This window comes from Peromyscus leucopus, chromosome 11 (assembly GCF_004664715.2).
Source record: "Peromyscus leucopus breed LL Stock chromosome 11, UCI_PerLeu_2.1, whole genome shotgun sequence".
NCBI lineage: Eukaryota > Metazoa > Chordata > Mammalia > Rodentia > Cricetidae > Peromyscus > Peromyscus leucopus.
In genome coordinates, this window is record NC_051072.1 from 29,416,292 (window position 1) to 29,433,163 (window position 16,872).

The following is a 16,872-nucleotide window of genomic DNA, read 5'->3' on the forward strand; positions in this document are numbered from 1 at the left end:
ACACACTTTATTTATTTGGCTGTGGTAAAATAGGCCATTGACAACCGCGGCCCGGTGAGGAGGCACTCCAAGAGAACACCTCCAGACCCAAGAGTTCTTCACAGCGGCCGCTGCACTGGAAAGGACTCACGGCACCTGGACTGGCCCCTCTCCTTTGCATAGGTTAAGCTAAAGTTTCTTTCAGAATTACGGCTGATGCTACTCCCGTCTCTCATGAGCTCTGTATTGCAAATCTGTGAGCGTCGGGTGTCACTTGACCTTTGCTCAGCCAGACATCCAGGGGTAGGTTTCAGAGTGTCTGTGAACGCTCTAACGCTACATGCAAATTGTGTGGCTGTGCTTTTTCCTGGTCATAGATTTTGTTAGTGTCTCAAAGGAGTCTGCGAGTCCAGGAAAATTATAATTAGTGTCTTAAATTTCCTTAATCCAGTAAAGGAACTTTGGCCTCCATGGTTTGTTTGTCTGTTTTTTGTTTGTTTGTTTTGTTTTTTTAACATCTGAATCACTCTGCCTTAGAGCTGTGTTAGTTATTGCTGTGTGGCCCTTTATAACCCTGCAAATTTCTTCCACCTTCGTGTCCCCATATCCAAAAATAGGAGGAGTACTGGGCACGAACCCTCTACCCTTTCTTATAGCAACCCCATACTTAACCTGTAACAACAATATAGGCAGTGCTACTCATAACAATAACAATATCTTCAAGCAGACTAGAAATTGCATTTCCAAGGCAATCTGTTAGGTTGGGTTTTTTGTTTGTTTGTTTGTTTAGTTGTTTGGTTATGTTTTGTTGTTGTTCAGAAAATGCTCAAGTTCAAAAGTCAAGCTCCATACACATTTAGTGAACACTCTCAACACCCAGAGCCCAGCACTCACTCCATGCTGTGGGACGGGAAGTAGGGGCGGACTGTGCTTTCTGCCTTCGAGGAGAAGGGACATTTCAGAAAGTAATCAGAACGCCAAGGGGACTCCGAGGGAAGACGCTGCTTAGTGCTGTTTTGTGACCATCTCAAAGGCCTCCGTGAGCCTAGGACAGCTGACTGGCTAGAGAGTGCGGGCGCAGTCTGGAATGCGGTCCACAGGGCAGCCTTCACACCTCTGGCCACGCTGGCCTCCATGTCTGTCTGTCACATAAAGGGCTGGGCCTGCAGACTGGCAGCCCAGCGGAAATATAAGGAAAAAAAAATAAGCAATGGAGAGAAGTGGTCTTTGTCTTTGGAGAAACAGAAAGAATGAAAGCAACTGTTCCTGGAGGGCTTCTCTCCAGGTTCCCCAAGCCCCGCAGTCCCACAATCCACTTATAAAATAATCACTCAGACGCTTATATCACTTATAAACTGTATGGCCGTGGCAAGCTTCTTGCTAACTGTTCTTTTATCTTAAATTAACCCATTTTTATAAATCTATACCTTGCCACATGGCTGGTGGCTTACCAGAGTCTTTCCATGCTGCTTGTCCTGGCGGTGGCTGCAGTGTCTCTCTCCCCTTCTTCCTGTTTCCCCAATTCTCCTCTCTCCTTGTCCCGCCTATACTTCCTGCCTGGTCACTGACCATCAGTGTTTTATTTATATAGAGTGATATCCACAGCAAGCAACCAGTGAAGGGGATGCTGGGCTGGAGTACGAAGGCGTTAGAGGAGATAAAACACATTCCAAAAAAATGCAAGGCAGTTTGAAAAGTGGTAAACTGTCATTATTGTGGTTTCCTATTCTAAAAAAAAAAAATCTGTTTTTTGAGCTGAACTAATACAGCTAATACAAATAGGCCTTGCTTGAAACTCATGGACTGTAATGGTTTCCTAAAATGTGCATTGAAACATGTATACATGTTGACTTTCCTTTTTGTTAAACGGTATGTAATGTAGCATCTACTGGTAACATGACTCATACATTCCTAGAGTGCTTTTAGAAAAATGCTCATGAATTGTCTCGTATTCTCCTGGGCAGCGCGTTAGAATGGGCTAACTATTTTACTCTCTGTCCTTAGGGTGAGCCGTCATCGCCAAATTTTCAGGACAGCTCAGGGCTTAGAAGAGGGCTCATCTAAATAAAGGCCGGCTAAAGTGACATTGTGCAGATTTAATCCCCCGGCTGCCGGTGCGACCAAAGGCTGCTTTGCAAGACTCTTTCCTTTCTGGAGTTCAGATTATTAAGTCCCCAGGGTCCTGCGACTTGACAGCAAGCGGAAACACAAAATGAAGGTCAGCGATGAGTACCCGCTGCAGGGACTCGGGGGCCTCCCAGGGGCTTTTACACTCTGGAGTGCAAGACTGCCTGATTACACAGGGAAATAAAGAGGAGCCTTTGTCTCCCATCGCGGCCACCTACCACACAGGGCATCAGATTCCGCCTCAGGAGGAGTTATGGTAACTGGATGTGCGTCTGGCTGTGCAGCGAGCACTTGGAAACCCGAGGTCAGAAAGGGCCTGGAGTGAGGCCCCGCTGGGCTGTGCAAGCTCTATCCAGCCACCGAGTCTCTCTCTCCCAAGGACTTCTTTTTGCTCTGTTCTCAGCACTCTCAGGAACACTGCTCCTGGAGACCTCAGCACACATCTGCCTCCCTTGTGGCCTCTGCCCGTCGTCCTCCAAGCCGCCCTGACAGTGGCCCTGGGCTGAGATGGAGACGTGAGCCCGCATGGACGATGACTGCAGTGTTTGTGAATGGAGGCGGCCTGGTGAACACACACTGTGACCGGTGGGACCGGAGGGACAGCGCGGAAAGCAGCGGCGGCCAGACCGAGTGCGGCCAGGAAGGCGAGGAGGACCAGCCGCGCCAGCTGACCCCCTTCGAGAAACTGACTCAGGACATGTGCCAAGACGAGAAGGTGGTGAGGGAGATCACGCTGGGGAAACGCATTGGCTTCTATCGAATCCGAGGAGAGATCGGAAGCGGGAACTTTTCCCAGGTCAAGCTGGGGATTCACTCCCTAACCAAAGGTAGGGCCGGACTTCCCAAAGATCTCCTGTGAGGTATTGGGCTCTAATTGAGGGTGGGGCTAGAGGGCTACTTAAGTCCATGTTTGTATTGATGTGTCACTAACAACCGCCTGGAATGCTATAGGAGACCTCCGAGTCTCCGGATAGTAGGCTCCAGGGTCCCCTCTAGCCAGACAAACTGCTCCTGCTCTTTGGTCCTTGGGCCTTTCCTGCCTTAGTCTTCTGAGTTCGTGTCACGTGGCTCTTCACACGTTCCAGTTACTCTGCATGAACGATGCTCACCACTTTGGCTTAAGGGAGGACTGTGGACTTTGGTATTCTACCCTCATTGGGCCCTTTCTCAGGGTTACCCCAACTTAGCTAAAGCTGGTAACTGGCCTAAGAGAGAACATTGGCAAGTCAGCTTGCTGAAACCACCATCTGAAGCCCATATCCTCTCCTTAGAGACCCTTCCTGATGTTGTCTCCTTGGCCTACCCTGTTACCATGCCCCAAGGTCCTGCTTTTTCTTTCTTTTCTCTTCTTTTCTCTTCTCTTCTTTCTTTTTTTCCTTTTTTTTTTTTTCTCAAGACAGGGTTTCTCTGTGTCACCACACCATGGCTGTCCTGGAACTCGTTTTGTAGACCAGGATGGTCTCGAATTCACGGAGATCCGCTTGCCTCTGCCTCCCAAGTGCTGGGATTATAGGCGTGCACCACCACCGCCCGGCTGCTTTTTCTTCTATAAGAGTCCAGCCCCAGTCCCACGCCCCTCTAATCCATTTTACTTCTACTGAAAACGCTCCAGGGCTGGAGACCTAACACAGTGGTATGGAACTTGACTAATACACAAGGTCCTGAGTTCAGTCACCAGCACAGCTAAGAAAAAAGCATCATACATGTGCATGCCTGTGTGGACACCCACAACACACAGTACATTGGTCACAGAAGCACCAAATTTCCCACCCACTCTGAAGCCTCCTGGGTATTCGGGTTCACATTTCCCTGTCTCAGCTACCTTACTTAGTTATCTCTGTAAATACAAGTGCTTTTCCCGTTTCCTAGTCTCCATTTGCAAAATGTGCCCAGTAACAAACACTACTTACTTCTATGGGTGTCAGAAGGAATGAGTACGTGATCAGTAAATAGTTACTGATGAAATTTTTCAGTCACATCTGTCTTCCCTTTCTGACACCAAAGACAAATTGAAGTCTTATTTGTTTGTTTGTTTGTTTATTTCTATTTTCTGTGTATGTGTGTTTGTGTGAATGTACACATGTGCTCTGGAACTGGAGTTCTAGACAGTTGTGAACCACCATGTAGATGCTGGGAACCGAACCTGGGTCCTCCAGCAAGAGCAGCCAGTGCTCTTAACAGCTGAGCCATCTCTCCAGTCATAAGTCTCCTTTTCAACAGAAGTTCATCCCTCATAGAAACCGAAATCAGTTCACCTGCATTCCCTGTGGATTGTGACTTCCAACTCTGACTGCCTATAAGAATTATTTTGGAAGGTTAAAAACAATACTGCCTACAAACCACTCCAGAGCTTTTTATTAAATTGTTCTGGGGGGAGATTTGGCATGAGAGCTATTTTAAAACTCTCCAGGTAATAGAAACACCACCTAAGCATCTTGCACATACTGTAGATATCCTCTAAAGGAGTAATTTTCTGGGTTTTGTCACAAATAGATCATCTAGATATTATTTGTCTTCAAATTCAATTATATAGTATTATGTCAGACTTTCATAGTCTTTCAATGTTCAGTCTTGTTTAGCTTGAGGTAATATTCACCTACTCAACAACAGAGGTATTGCATTAGGCTCTAGGGGATATAAAGAGAAGTAGTAGTCGACACCCTCAGGTATAAGGCAAGAGAAGACATATGCAAACAAGGACAATACAGAATTTGAGAAATACATGAGCCAAGTTGTGGGTTTAAGTCTTCCAGCTTGGAAATGTTGCACAAGAGGCCAGAGAACAACTGAACGGGGTCAGTCCTCCCCTTGATGAAGAAAGGACTGCTATTGGTCAGGGTTCTCCAGAACAGACTACTGAAAACCAGGGGGTAGGATTTATTGTAAGGTTGAGGTCATGTGATTATGAAGACTGAGAAGTTCCATGATCTGCAGTAGGTGAACTGGAGCCCCAGCAGAGACAGGGGGAGAGCTGTTTGAAAGCCAATGGGCCCATGGGCCAAGAGCCAATGTTCTACTGGTTGAATGGTTGAATCTGGAAGCTAGGAAAAAACTCAGTGTCCCAGGATAAGACAATTAAAGAGAGGGCATTTTAAAATTCAGACTGGGCAAAGCCCACCTACATTTTGGTGAACCACTTGCTTTATCACTTGCTTTATTCAGTCTACTGATACAAATTGTCCACTCTTACAGATGCATCAGAATAAATGTTTGACCACATTCCCAGGCACCCCACGGCTAGTTAAGTTGACAGAATTAGCTTTCACAGTTGGTTACTATGTGGATGTAGAGCTGGGGACGGGAGATGGCAGAGGGTAGTGAACTTGGCTTCCTTGTCTATGTGAACCAAACAAAGAGTGGTTTGTATACATAAGGCAATATTAAAAGAATGAGTGCAGGTGGGATGGAAAACAAGCAAACAAGCTGATGTCCAGAAGAAACCGTCCCCTGGGTAGGGACATGGCATGAGATCAGAGCAGGGTTTGCATTGCAGTGATTACAGAAGTCAGTGGCAGTCACTGAGAGGGACAGCAGAGAGGAGCAGTATCTAACTAACATCTTACACCCAAGTGGTGGCTGGGTTGCACCCACTTTTTTCTTTTCTTTTTTTTTTTTTGATGCTGGGGATTGAGCCTGGGTCCTCACATATGCCAACTGATGCTCTACCCTGAACTACACGCTATCCTCCTCTTTTATTTTGAACCAAGGTCTCCTTAAGTTGCCCAGGCTAGCATTGAACTCATACTGTAGCCCAGGCATACCATGAACTCATTATCCTCTGGCCCTCGCCTCTTGAGTAGATGGGGTTACAGGCCTGTGCCAGGAGGTCCAACATAGTTAACATTCCAAGTACACAGAATCACATCTAGACAGAGTGGTTTGCATGTGTGTGTATGTGGTGCTGAGAATCGAACCCATCATCCATACATTGTAACTGAGCATTCTACCACCGAGCTACACCTCAGCCCCTGGAGTGGTTTTAAATATATTTACTCTTTCTCTGTGAACACCATGACTTTTTTTTTTTTTTTCCGAGACAGGGTTTCTCTGTGTAGCTTTGCGCCTTTCCTGGATCTTGCTCTGTAGACCAGGCTGGCCTTGAACTCACAAAGATCCGCCTGCCTCTGCCTCCCGAGTGCTGGGATTAAAGGCGTGCGCCACCACCGTCCGGCATGACTTTTCTTATTTTAATTTTTTAAAAGATTCACTTTTAGCTAGGAGTGGTGGTGGCACACGCCTTTAGTCCCAACACTTGAGGCAGAGACAGGCAGATCTCTGAGTTTGAGCAATCTGTTTTACAGAATGAGTTCCAGGACATCCAGGACTACACAGAGAAACCTGTCTCAAAAATTATTATTATTATTATTTATGTGTATCCGTGTTTTGCTTGCATGTATGTCTGTGCACCACATGAGGCCAGAAGAGGGAGTTGGATCCCTCGGAACTGGAGTTACAGACTGGTGTGTGCTGCCGTGTAAGTGCTGGGAAACCAACCTAGGTCCTCTGGAAGAGCAGCCAGTGCTCGGAGCCAGCTCTCTGGACTTTTTCTTTTCCTTTGAAAATATGTTTTAATTGTCACACAGTAAGTGCACATATTTTTGGGATACAGAATAATATTTAAATACACATATGTATTATGTATGATCATATGGGGATGATTTGTATGTCTATCACTGCAGGTACTTGCCATTTCTTTGGGTTAGGCATGTGCAACATTGTCTTGACCAGATGCTTTGGAACATTCAACATCAAACGACACCTAATTGCTGTCAACCATACTTATCCTAACATGCTGGGGACGCTTCTTCTTATCCAATTGCAGCCCTGTACCTACTCATCCCGCTTCCTCCACACCTCTTTCCCCCACACACTGGCAATGGAAAGTCGTTCCCAGGCTCTGGCAGCTGCTATTAAACCATCTATTTCTCTGATATCAACTTTTCAATTTCAAATAGAAATGGGAATGTGTGGTGTTCGTCTTTTTATGCAAATCCGATTTTCTCAGCATAACAGCGTCCAGTTCTACTCAAGGTTTTGTACAGGGGGTAACATTCCATTGTCCATATATGTGGCACTTGCTTTATGCACTCATCTGTTAATGGACACCTTTGTGAGTCAGCTTTGCAGTACTAAGACAAAGTACCTGAGATAACACGCTTTTGGGGGGGGGAGGGAGCGTCGTCGTTTTGTTCACGTGTTAAGAAGTTTGACGCCATTGCCTTTGGTTCTGTGGTGAAGCAACAGAGCTCAGTAGAAGTAGCAGAAGAGGTGTTCACCTCATGCAGCTTGAAAGTAGAAAGGGAGACATGGGAAGGCACCAGCGTCCCAATATCCCCTTCCAGGGGACACCCTCAATGTCTAACATCATTCTTGTAGGCCCCAACTCTTAAGCTTCGGCCACTTCCCGGTAGCAATGGACCAAGGACCAAGGACACATGGACTCTGCGGGGTACTTGATAGCCAAACTACAGTAGTAACCAGATCTTACAAAGGAGGCATGGAGCCTTCTTCCAGCTGACTTCCTGCCTGTCCTTCTCCCCATTCAGATAATGTCCAGTAGACAGGAGCCATCATGTCTTTTGTGGGAAAGGGTAGGGCAATCCTGAGGGAACACATGGACTTTGGAGTGTAGCTTTAGTTTTCCTGCCTTGCCCACAGTCAGGACAAATCTTTGTCACCCGCCAGTCCCACAGCCGCTCAGACCCAACCAAGTAAACACAGAGACTTATATTGCATACAAACTGTATGGCCGTGGCAGGCTTCTTGCTAACTGTTCTTTTAGCTTAAATTAATCCATTTCCATAAATCTATACCTTGCCACGTGGCTGGTGGGTTACCGGCGTCTTCACATGCTGCTGGTCATGGCTGCAGCTGGCAGTGTCTCTCTCCTCAGCCTTCCGCTTCCCAGAATTCTCCTCTCTCCTTGTCCCACCTACTCCCTGCCTGGCCACTGGCCAATCAGTGTTTTATTTATTGACCAATCAGAGCAATTTGACATATAGACCGTCCCACAGCACTTCCCCTTTCTTTTTTTTTAAAAGGAAGGTTTTAACTTTTACACATCTCCAAAGTCAGCTTGGTATATTTGGGAATTTGGGCGTAGCTTCTCTTACTACTTCCTGCTGGAGGGGGGCGCTGTATCTTATGGGGACACAAAGAAAATTTTAGGATCATGGAGTAGTCCGTGAGGCTGTATCGTCTGAGCCAGTTGCCTTGAAACAATTCTGGATGTTGGATCATCTGGGCCATGGTGTCATCTGAGACCTTTCAGGTGATCTTGGCCTGGTCAAACCTGATGTATCTTAATCTGGAACAAATCCATAGCCTCTGGCTTTCTGTAGAAACAAAAGCAGAGCCTCTTTTCCAAAGCAACATATCCTTACATCCAAAATTTGAAGTCAAGGTACCTTTAAAATATACATTTTGGCATAACTCAACAGCTTTTGCAATCAAATGTTTCTCTTCAGTTAAGAATATCAAAGAGAACATAATCCAGAGTCTCTGTGTGGTAGCCATCTTTATGTGGCTTATGTTTTATATTACCTTGAGCCTATTGCTTTAAACTGCAGCCTTTTAAGCCTGAAACTGTGCTGTGGCTGCTGGCTCCACCCACTTTAGCTTCCCAACATGGCGGTGGTGCATTTTCCGCTAGCTCTGGGAGCCATCAACTCTCAGAAATAGTGGGTCTATGCTTCTATCAAAGCAGCGTGTAGCCCAGAAACCTCTTTTTGTTTTGTACTAGCAAAGGCTAAATCCACCATGCAGCTTAATGTGCCACTTGCAGAGGCCCATTCCCGCCATACTGCAGGTCAAGCGCACACGCCAGGAACCCGCCAGTAACTCAAACTGGCAGCTGCTGCTCATTTGAGAGAGACAATGAGGAAGCTGTTTTTAGTTCCATTTTAGAATCTTTTCTCAGGTTTTAGGTGGAAACTCTTGCCAACTCATTGGGCGCCATTTGTAGCTTTAGTTTTCCTGCCTTGCCCACAGTCAGGACAAATCCTTGTCACCCGCCAGTCCCACAGCCGCTCAGACCCAACCAAGTAAACAGAGACTTATATTGCATACAAACTGTATGGCGGTGGCAGGCTTCTTGCTAACTGTTCTTATAGCTTAAATTAATCCATTTCCATAAATCTATACCTTGCCACGTGGCTGGTGGCTTACTGGTGTCTTCACATGCTGCTGGTCATGGCTGCGGCTGGCAGTGTCTCTCTCCTCAGCCTTCCGCTTCCCAGAATTCTCCTCTCTCCTTGTCCCACCTACTTCCTGCCTGGCCACTGGCCAATCAGTGTTTTATTTATTGACCAATCAGAGCAATTTGACATATAGACCGTCCCACAGCATTGGAGTTAGTCAGATTTGTGTGGACTTGTGATTGATTCTTTGTCTTTGTCTCTGGGTGAGTACACAAAAGCCGTGTCTCTGTTCTGTGTGTTTTCCCATGTGTAAAGTAAGCCAACGGTTAGCTTGCATCAGCTGCACAGGATTATTGGATGGAGCAGACTAAAAAGCATATACTATCTTTTCAGTTTGCTTTCTGTTGTTGTGGTAAAACATTCTGACCAAAAGCAACTTGGGGAGGAAGAATTTCTTTGGTTTACACATCTCAATCACAGTCCATCACTGACAGAAGCCAAGGCAGCAGTTCGAGGCAGAAATCCGAAGGCAGGAACTGGTGCCACTCACTGCCTTGCTCTCCATGGCTTGCTCAATCTGCTTTCTTATACACCCAGGACCACCAGCCCAAGACCAGCATGCCCATAGTGGGCTGGGCCCTCGTACATCAATCGTTCATTGAGAAAACGCTTGCCCATAGGACAATTTGATGAGGGCATTTTCTCAATGGAGTTCTGTCTTTCCAGATGACCCTAGCCTGTGTAGTGTTAACAAGAAACTGACTAGAATGAATACGCTCCATAGCATGTGCTAGACAGAGCACACAGGAAGTATTCATCAAATGATAGCGTTAGTCTTCTTTCAAAGCAGTCTGGATTCTTCAGGCCCGAGCCGTTTATCAGTCAGTTCCAGGAGCATAGGTCTGCTCAAATGAGCTCACATGGAAAGAGATGAAGTAGAGAACTCTGGGGACCCACAGGAAGGTCCCAATCATATCAATAATCCATCTCTTTAACTCCTTATGGGATTTCATGGCTTCCCATGATAATATTTAATCTTTATTATCATGGTGTTTATCATCATGATAAATATCTCTCTTCCTCTCTGGACAGAGTGACACTCAGTGTTTATTATCCAAAGGTGTACCTTGGCCAGGAATTGTGGTTGCCAGCTCAAGTTCTCTATAACCCCCACTTTATTGCCCATCTCCATTCCATTAGTCCCATTCTATTCCAGTTCAAATCCTGATATCGATATACATGTTGGCTCGCTGGACAGCTGTGACGGCTACTTTAGAGTGAAGGCCATTGACGTCTGTAAGACCACATGCCCACTACTCTCTTAGCAGAGCACAAGGTCTGAAGTGTCTCTAAGGTGAATAAAGAAGGCCGCACGCTGCTAAGTGTAAGTGTATCCACCCTGGACAGAATAACCAGCTAAGCTGGGAGAATGCCTGACACAAGGCAGGAGCAAAGCGATGTCCGTTTTGTGGACAGGCTGCTAGGTGAGAAGAAAAATGATGCTCCGTGTTTGTGAATCAAATGGCTTTGTGTCTGATACATTATAAAGTCAACTTCAGACCCCTCTGCCTGAGTTTCAGAGAACACCAATTCCCTACGGTGTGGATGGTGCTTTGTGAGGCTTGCGTGCTCTTCTTGTGCTTAACCATCATAGCCTAACCCTGTTAGCAAAGGTCCAGTGTCACCCCTGGTTATGGGACGGCATGTGTGACAGAGGGCAGGGACGTTGATAGAGGTTTGCAAAAATGTAGCCCCTGTACAAAGCCAGCTTGACCAGAATTGTCACCAAGTTTTCTAGGAAACGTGAACAGTCTGGGTATCAGAAAACAGAATATTTCAATGCCTGGGAAGTTCCCAGGACAGTAGCTAAGGATACATAATAATAAAAGCGATGTCACCAGCTGCTCTGGATCTCCAGGAGTAAGATGACGATATGCACCTCTCTCCAGGCAGGAGCTTATTTTCACAGCTGACGGTGTAGATTCTCTTGGGATCTGCAGGGAGATAGGGAGGCTGAGAGCCATCGTGAATCCCTTTTCAGGCTGACTAGAAACTTCTCCAAAGCAATGATGCACCGAGCTTCTGAATGTTTTATGTCCCATCTGTTGTCCCCAGCAGACACAAAAGAAACCGCAGGCACCAGAGCTTTTCTTGGAGGCTGCCCTTTCTGACCTCTGCCTTGTTCTTTCCTCGGCTTAAGTTTCAAGAATCTTCACTTCTTCTCTTTCGGGTTGTTTATCCCTTGCTCTACTCCCTTATTTTTCTTTATTTAGTCATTTGATTATTTGTGTGTGTTATGTATATGTGTGTGTACATGCATGTGGGTGGGTAGACTCACCCATACATTCATGTGTGGCGGCTAGAGGCTGACATTGGAATCTTTTCCTTTATCTCTAGCTCACCTTTAAAAAAATTAAAAATTCACTCTTTGGTAATTTCACACATGAATACAACGTATCTCTCTTCACCTTTAAAATTTTTTTAAAATTTATTCTTTGGCAATGTCATACAGGAATACAATATATTTAGATACTATTCCCCCAAACTGGCCGGCAGTGGTGGCACACGCCTTTAATCCCAGCACTCGGGAGGCAGAGGCAGGCAGATCTCTGTGAGTTCGAGGCCAGCCTGGTCTACAGAGTGAGCTTCAGGAAAGGCGCAAAGCTGCACAGAGAAACCCTGTCTCAAAAAAAAAAAAAAAAAAAAAAAGAGAGAGAGAGAGAGAAAGAAAAAAAAAAGAAAAAAAAATTCCCCCAAACTGATTTCTCCTTCAGTTCTTCCCAGGCCCCTCCCCCAACCCTTTTCTAACTTCATCTCCTCCTTTTTTTTAATAAGTCACCGATCCAATTATTGCTGATCATATGTGACCACCGTTTATTTTTATATTATTCATTTTTGTCAATAGACTTGGAGCTCACTGTTTTGGCAAGACTGGCTAACCAGAGACCCAGGGGACCCACCTCTCTCTGCTCCCCATCGCACTGGAGCTGTAGCTTTTACAGTTTGTTCTGGGGATACCAACCCAAGTCCTCATGCTCACATACCCAGTGCTTTACCCACTGATCAGTCTCCCCAGTTACCATGAAACAAGCAATCACTATAATGTACACATCTCCTGAGTGCGTGCTTTGTTCTGGACTTTACAGAGATGAATAAGATGTGCCTCTCGTCTTGTAGGTACTCATAGCTGTTCAGAGGAGACTGACGGAAAACAGTTAAAATGTGTCACAGAGTAAAGCTATGAGTGTGTAACGGGGACCATGGGGGTCCAGCCCCCCGATAGTCCCCTTCCAGGGTCCAGGAAGAATCTACAACCAGCTGATAGTTTAATCTTTGATGAAAAGAAACAAATCCATGTACATGAAACTCCTTAGTCCATACACTTTATTTAGTTTTTTGATTTTCTTAATGAATCAATATTTTAATACTTTTAATGTGCAATATGGCATTCCTGCCATTTGTGTGTGTGTGTGTGTGTGTGTGTGTGTGTGTGTGTAAAAACACAGATAATTTTTTTCTCCTTCCAAGTGTCAAGAGAAAATAGACAGTAAAGATAAAAATGCAAATCATAAAATCAACTAGTGTTGTTATCACAATTCCAAACAAGAAAAGGGTATGCTTGGCTTCGAAGTCTCTATGGACAACATAGTGCAAGACAGTTAGTTGAAGTCTCTATGGACAACATAGTGCAAGACAGTTAGTTGATTTCTCTTTCCCCTTCTTCTTTTTGGCTTGAACTCAAAATCCTCTTGCCTCAGCCTCCTGAGTGATGGGTTTACAGGTGTGTGCCACTGCACTGCCCATGGCAAGATTTCTCAGTTTTCCAGTTCTAAAGAGTCTGCTTCAGCCGGGCGGTGGTGGCGCACGCCTTTAATCCCAGCACTCGAGAGGCAGAGCCAGGCGGATCTCTGTGAGTTCGAGGCCAGCCTGGGCTACCAAGTGAGCTCCAGGAAAGGCGCAAAGCTACACAGAGAAATCCTGTCTCAAAAAAAAACCAAAAAAAAAAAAAAATAAAAAAAAAGAGTCTGCTTCAAGAAATGTCCATTTGATCAATTACTGAATTATATTACACAATTCTACTTTAACTTAGAAACAGAATTTTGTTTAACAGCACCACAGAAGCTAGTCTAGTACTCAGAAACATCACCACCCCCACATCTGTGACAGTCTGACGCAACAAAATTTATGATATACATCATACTTTAGTAGATAAATAGATGAAGGCTAACTAAAAGTCCTCTTAGGAATAAAATATTGCAGCCCTTTGTATCAAATCTGAATCTGAAAGGTAACGTAAAATAATATCCACTGTTTTCAAGTATACAAACCGTGCCCTAGAGTAAAAAATTAAATGTCCTGTAGCTCAAGCCAAGGCTCTGTCGGTGAGGCTGTCGGGGAGGCTGTGTGCTAGCAGACGGCTCCTTCATGCTGAGGGTCATTCCTGCAGGCTCCTAGTAATGCTGTGTCTCCCCCGGCATCTTCTTTAAAGCAGGGGCGGTGTGGCCCAGACTCACTTGAGGAAGATGATGGAAGGTTGCTTTCATCACTCCTGTCCTCATTGTGGGATGTCACACTCCGATTCCCAACAGAAACACTTCCCGGGACAGTTTCTGGAATGGGTAACTCCCGTGCATCCTCGGGGTCCCCCCAATATCCCAGGGCTTTGATGACATCACGTTCACACATTGGACACGTTCTGTGATCCAAAAGTCATGGGTCAATGCATATTCTATGAAAAATATGCTTGCATGGCAGGATTCTGATAACATCCTTTACTTTAAAGTCTTCAATACACATGGCACAATTCTCGGCATCAGTATCAATTCCCTTCTCTGCATGCTTTACAATATGTAGTGGAAGCTGGCCAATAACTTTCTTAGTTTCCTTTCTATGATTCACTGATGAATTCTTGCGATGACGGGTACCAATTGCTATGCTCATTTTTACTGGAATTCCTTTTTGCGCCAGATCAAAAATTTCTCGTCCTTTTGGGTAGTTAATCATAACGACGACTGTCTTTCCTGTCCCCGCGTTCGACATGGGCTCGGTCCTGGTTGTACACCACCACCGCCGCCGAGGCGTTCTTCCGTGCCGCCGCCAGCACCTTGTCCTGGACGATGCAGCGACACCCAGGGCGCGGTGCCCAGGCTGCCGGGCGCCACGAAGCACGTGTCGGGCGCGCAGCCCTCCTCGTCCCCCTCCGCGCGCGGGACGCCCACCAGACCCTGCTTGTCCTCCCAGGGCGAGCTATCGCCAAAGCGGCTGCTCTCGGACATGCTCCACATTCGACTGCGGGTCCACGTACTCGGTGCTCACCACGGCTCGAGTACCACTCCAGCGCCCCGCCGCCCACCCACTTTATTATTCTGAGTCAGTTCTCTCTCTACACAGCTTCTATTCTGCTCTCACGCCTAGCTCCTTCCTTGCCTGATTTGTCTCTACATTTACCTGCGGTCCCTTCTAGGTTCTATCTTAATTCCTTCATCTGAGTTCTGCCCCATCTAGGTTCTCATCCATCTAGTTCTTTTCCGTATCAGCTCCTCTCCCATCTCCTTTTCTCTCATCTCCTTCTCTCTCATCTTGTTCTTCCCTGTCTGGCTCTTCCTCATCTTCCATCTTGTTCCTTTAGTACTCTCTTCTAGCCCTTCAATCTAGTTCTTCCCATCTAGTCCTCTCCTTTCCAGTTCTTACCCATTTAGTTCTTCCGCTCTTTTTTGTTTCTCTCTCTTTCTCCTTCTCTCCATCTCCTTATTCTCTCTAAGTCTCTCAGGAATCCAGTTATAAACCCAAGCAATAGCAATCCTCTAGCAGAGCAAGGTCACCAGGCTTGAATTCTACAGGGTCATAAAAGCAGGTAAGAATTTCCCTCAAGCAGTGACTACAAGGCTTTCTTTTACAACCCAAAAGGGGAGTGGTAAAGGAGGAGGTCAATAGAGAGCTAATGATCAGTTAGTATATCAAGAAGGGGATCTTTGTGTTCAGTCTACATTCCTAGAAGTGGCTAGGTAAGAAGTTAGAGGTTGGGCTGGAAAGATGGCTCAGTGGTTAAGAGCACTGATTGCTCTTCCAGAGGACCTAGGTTCAAGTCCCAGCACCTACATGGCAGCTCACAACTGTCTGTAACTCAAGACCTGACATCCTCACACAGACATACATGCAGCAAAACACCAATGCAAATAAAATTATTTAAAAAAAAGAAGTTAGAGGTCTATTAGTAAGGTTGTATAGGAAAGGAGGGTCTCACCCTAAATTGCACATTTGGCCTTGGATGCTTGATAGGTATTTTAGATAAATACACTGTTAGGAGTTCTTGGAAGCATGCATAGCATTACAAGAAAATCACTGTAGGAACCAGCTAATATATATACACAAAAGCTAAAATATCACCAAGCCTTCTTAAGCCATGGCTTGACCTTCAGACAAGCCCTTGACTTTTCCGAGTCTTAGCTTTTGTGATAGTAGCTGAATTCCATTACATTTCCCTGCGGCTTGCAGCAAGTGTGTGTTCACTGAGCGCCAGCAGAATCCGGAAAGTGTCTATTGACTAGAAAGGTTTGCAGTGGGTCCTAGGCTTTGCTGCACAGGACGCAGTGGGAAAAGCTCCAGGAAGAGAGATAGTATGTACCCACAGGTGGGAACCAGTGAGGGGACACTTGGAAATTTAAAAGTAGTTAACAGAGCTGGGGCAGACAGCACCCACCGAGCGGCAGGAGCAAGCGCAGGCGACATTGACGCAATCTTTGGCTTGCCCACAAAGACTCTTCTTGCTTGGTTGAATTTTGTCATGTAGTTATCAGAAAGCCACCGAAGATTGTAAACAAGGAATTACCGTGATCCGATGTCAGTGAGCAAGGTGAACGGAAGGCAGAGTCATAAGAGCAAATGAAGCCAGTCTAATGATCCAGATGGGCGAGTCATGACGTCCATTGTAATTCAGGGAGTGGCAAAGAGGATGGAGAGAAGGGGTGCAATTGAAAAGTGGTGTAGTGGGTAGCCATTCCAGCTTGGATCTGGAAGTTCCAACCCCCATTGAGACTCTGGCAACTGTCACGCCTACGAGGCGGGGCGAGGGGAGGCGCCTGGAGACCCGAGAGCTGGACGGGCCAGCGCTCGCTCTGTGCGCTCTCTCTGTGCCCAGGACGCTGAACGGTGAAGGTGGACTGAGCAGAGCTCCAAACAACACCGCTGGACTGCGTTACACCTTCCCCAGACCCTGCGACCTACCTATTACTTAATTTGTGAGTTACGCCACTAAATAAATATCCTTTTAACTACATGGAGTGGCCAAAATAATTTCTCCAATAAGTGGTTTAGAATGCTGACCATGGGGCCGTGGGGTGGCTCAGAGTTCCGATGTTCAGGACTCACCTACAAAGCAGGTGGGCCAGGCTGTGATCCCAGTGCCCAAGAGGCCAAGACAGGGATCTGCAGAGCAAGGAGGCCTAGTTAGACTAGCTGAAATTGTGAGCTCTGGGCTTAGCAAGAGACCCTGCCTCCACACACGAAGCAGAGGGAGGAAGTCACTTGGCATCAGATACTGTGACATATTATAACCTGGAGCTCCCCCACATTTATTATAAATGTTAAATGTTTGACAAATATTTGGCTAACTGACTCAGTATACTAA

The 16,872-nt window shown here is 46.0% G+C and overlaps 1 protein-coding gene and 1 pseudogene across 1 annotated transcript in view; one reads left to right on the plus strand and one right to left on the minus strand.

Annotated features, from left to right (window-relative positions):
* The window catches only part of Nim1k (NIM1 serine/threonine protein kinase), a 56,218-nt gene that overhangs the window by 32,568 nt on the left and 6,778 nt on the right, over positions 1-16,872 (plus strand). The window contains exon 2 of the mRNA XM_028885392.2: positions 1,984-2,933. Coding sequence (XP_028741225.1) covers positions 2,639-2,933 — 295 coding nt within the window. The 5' untranslated portion in view covers positions 1,984-2,638. The remainder of the gene's footprint in view (positions 1-1,983; positions 2,934-16,872) is intronic.
* LOC114704252 lies at positions 13,266-15,974 on the minus strand (annotated as a pseudogene).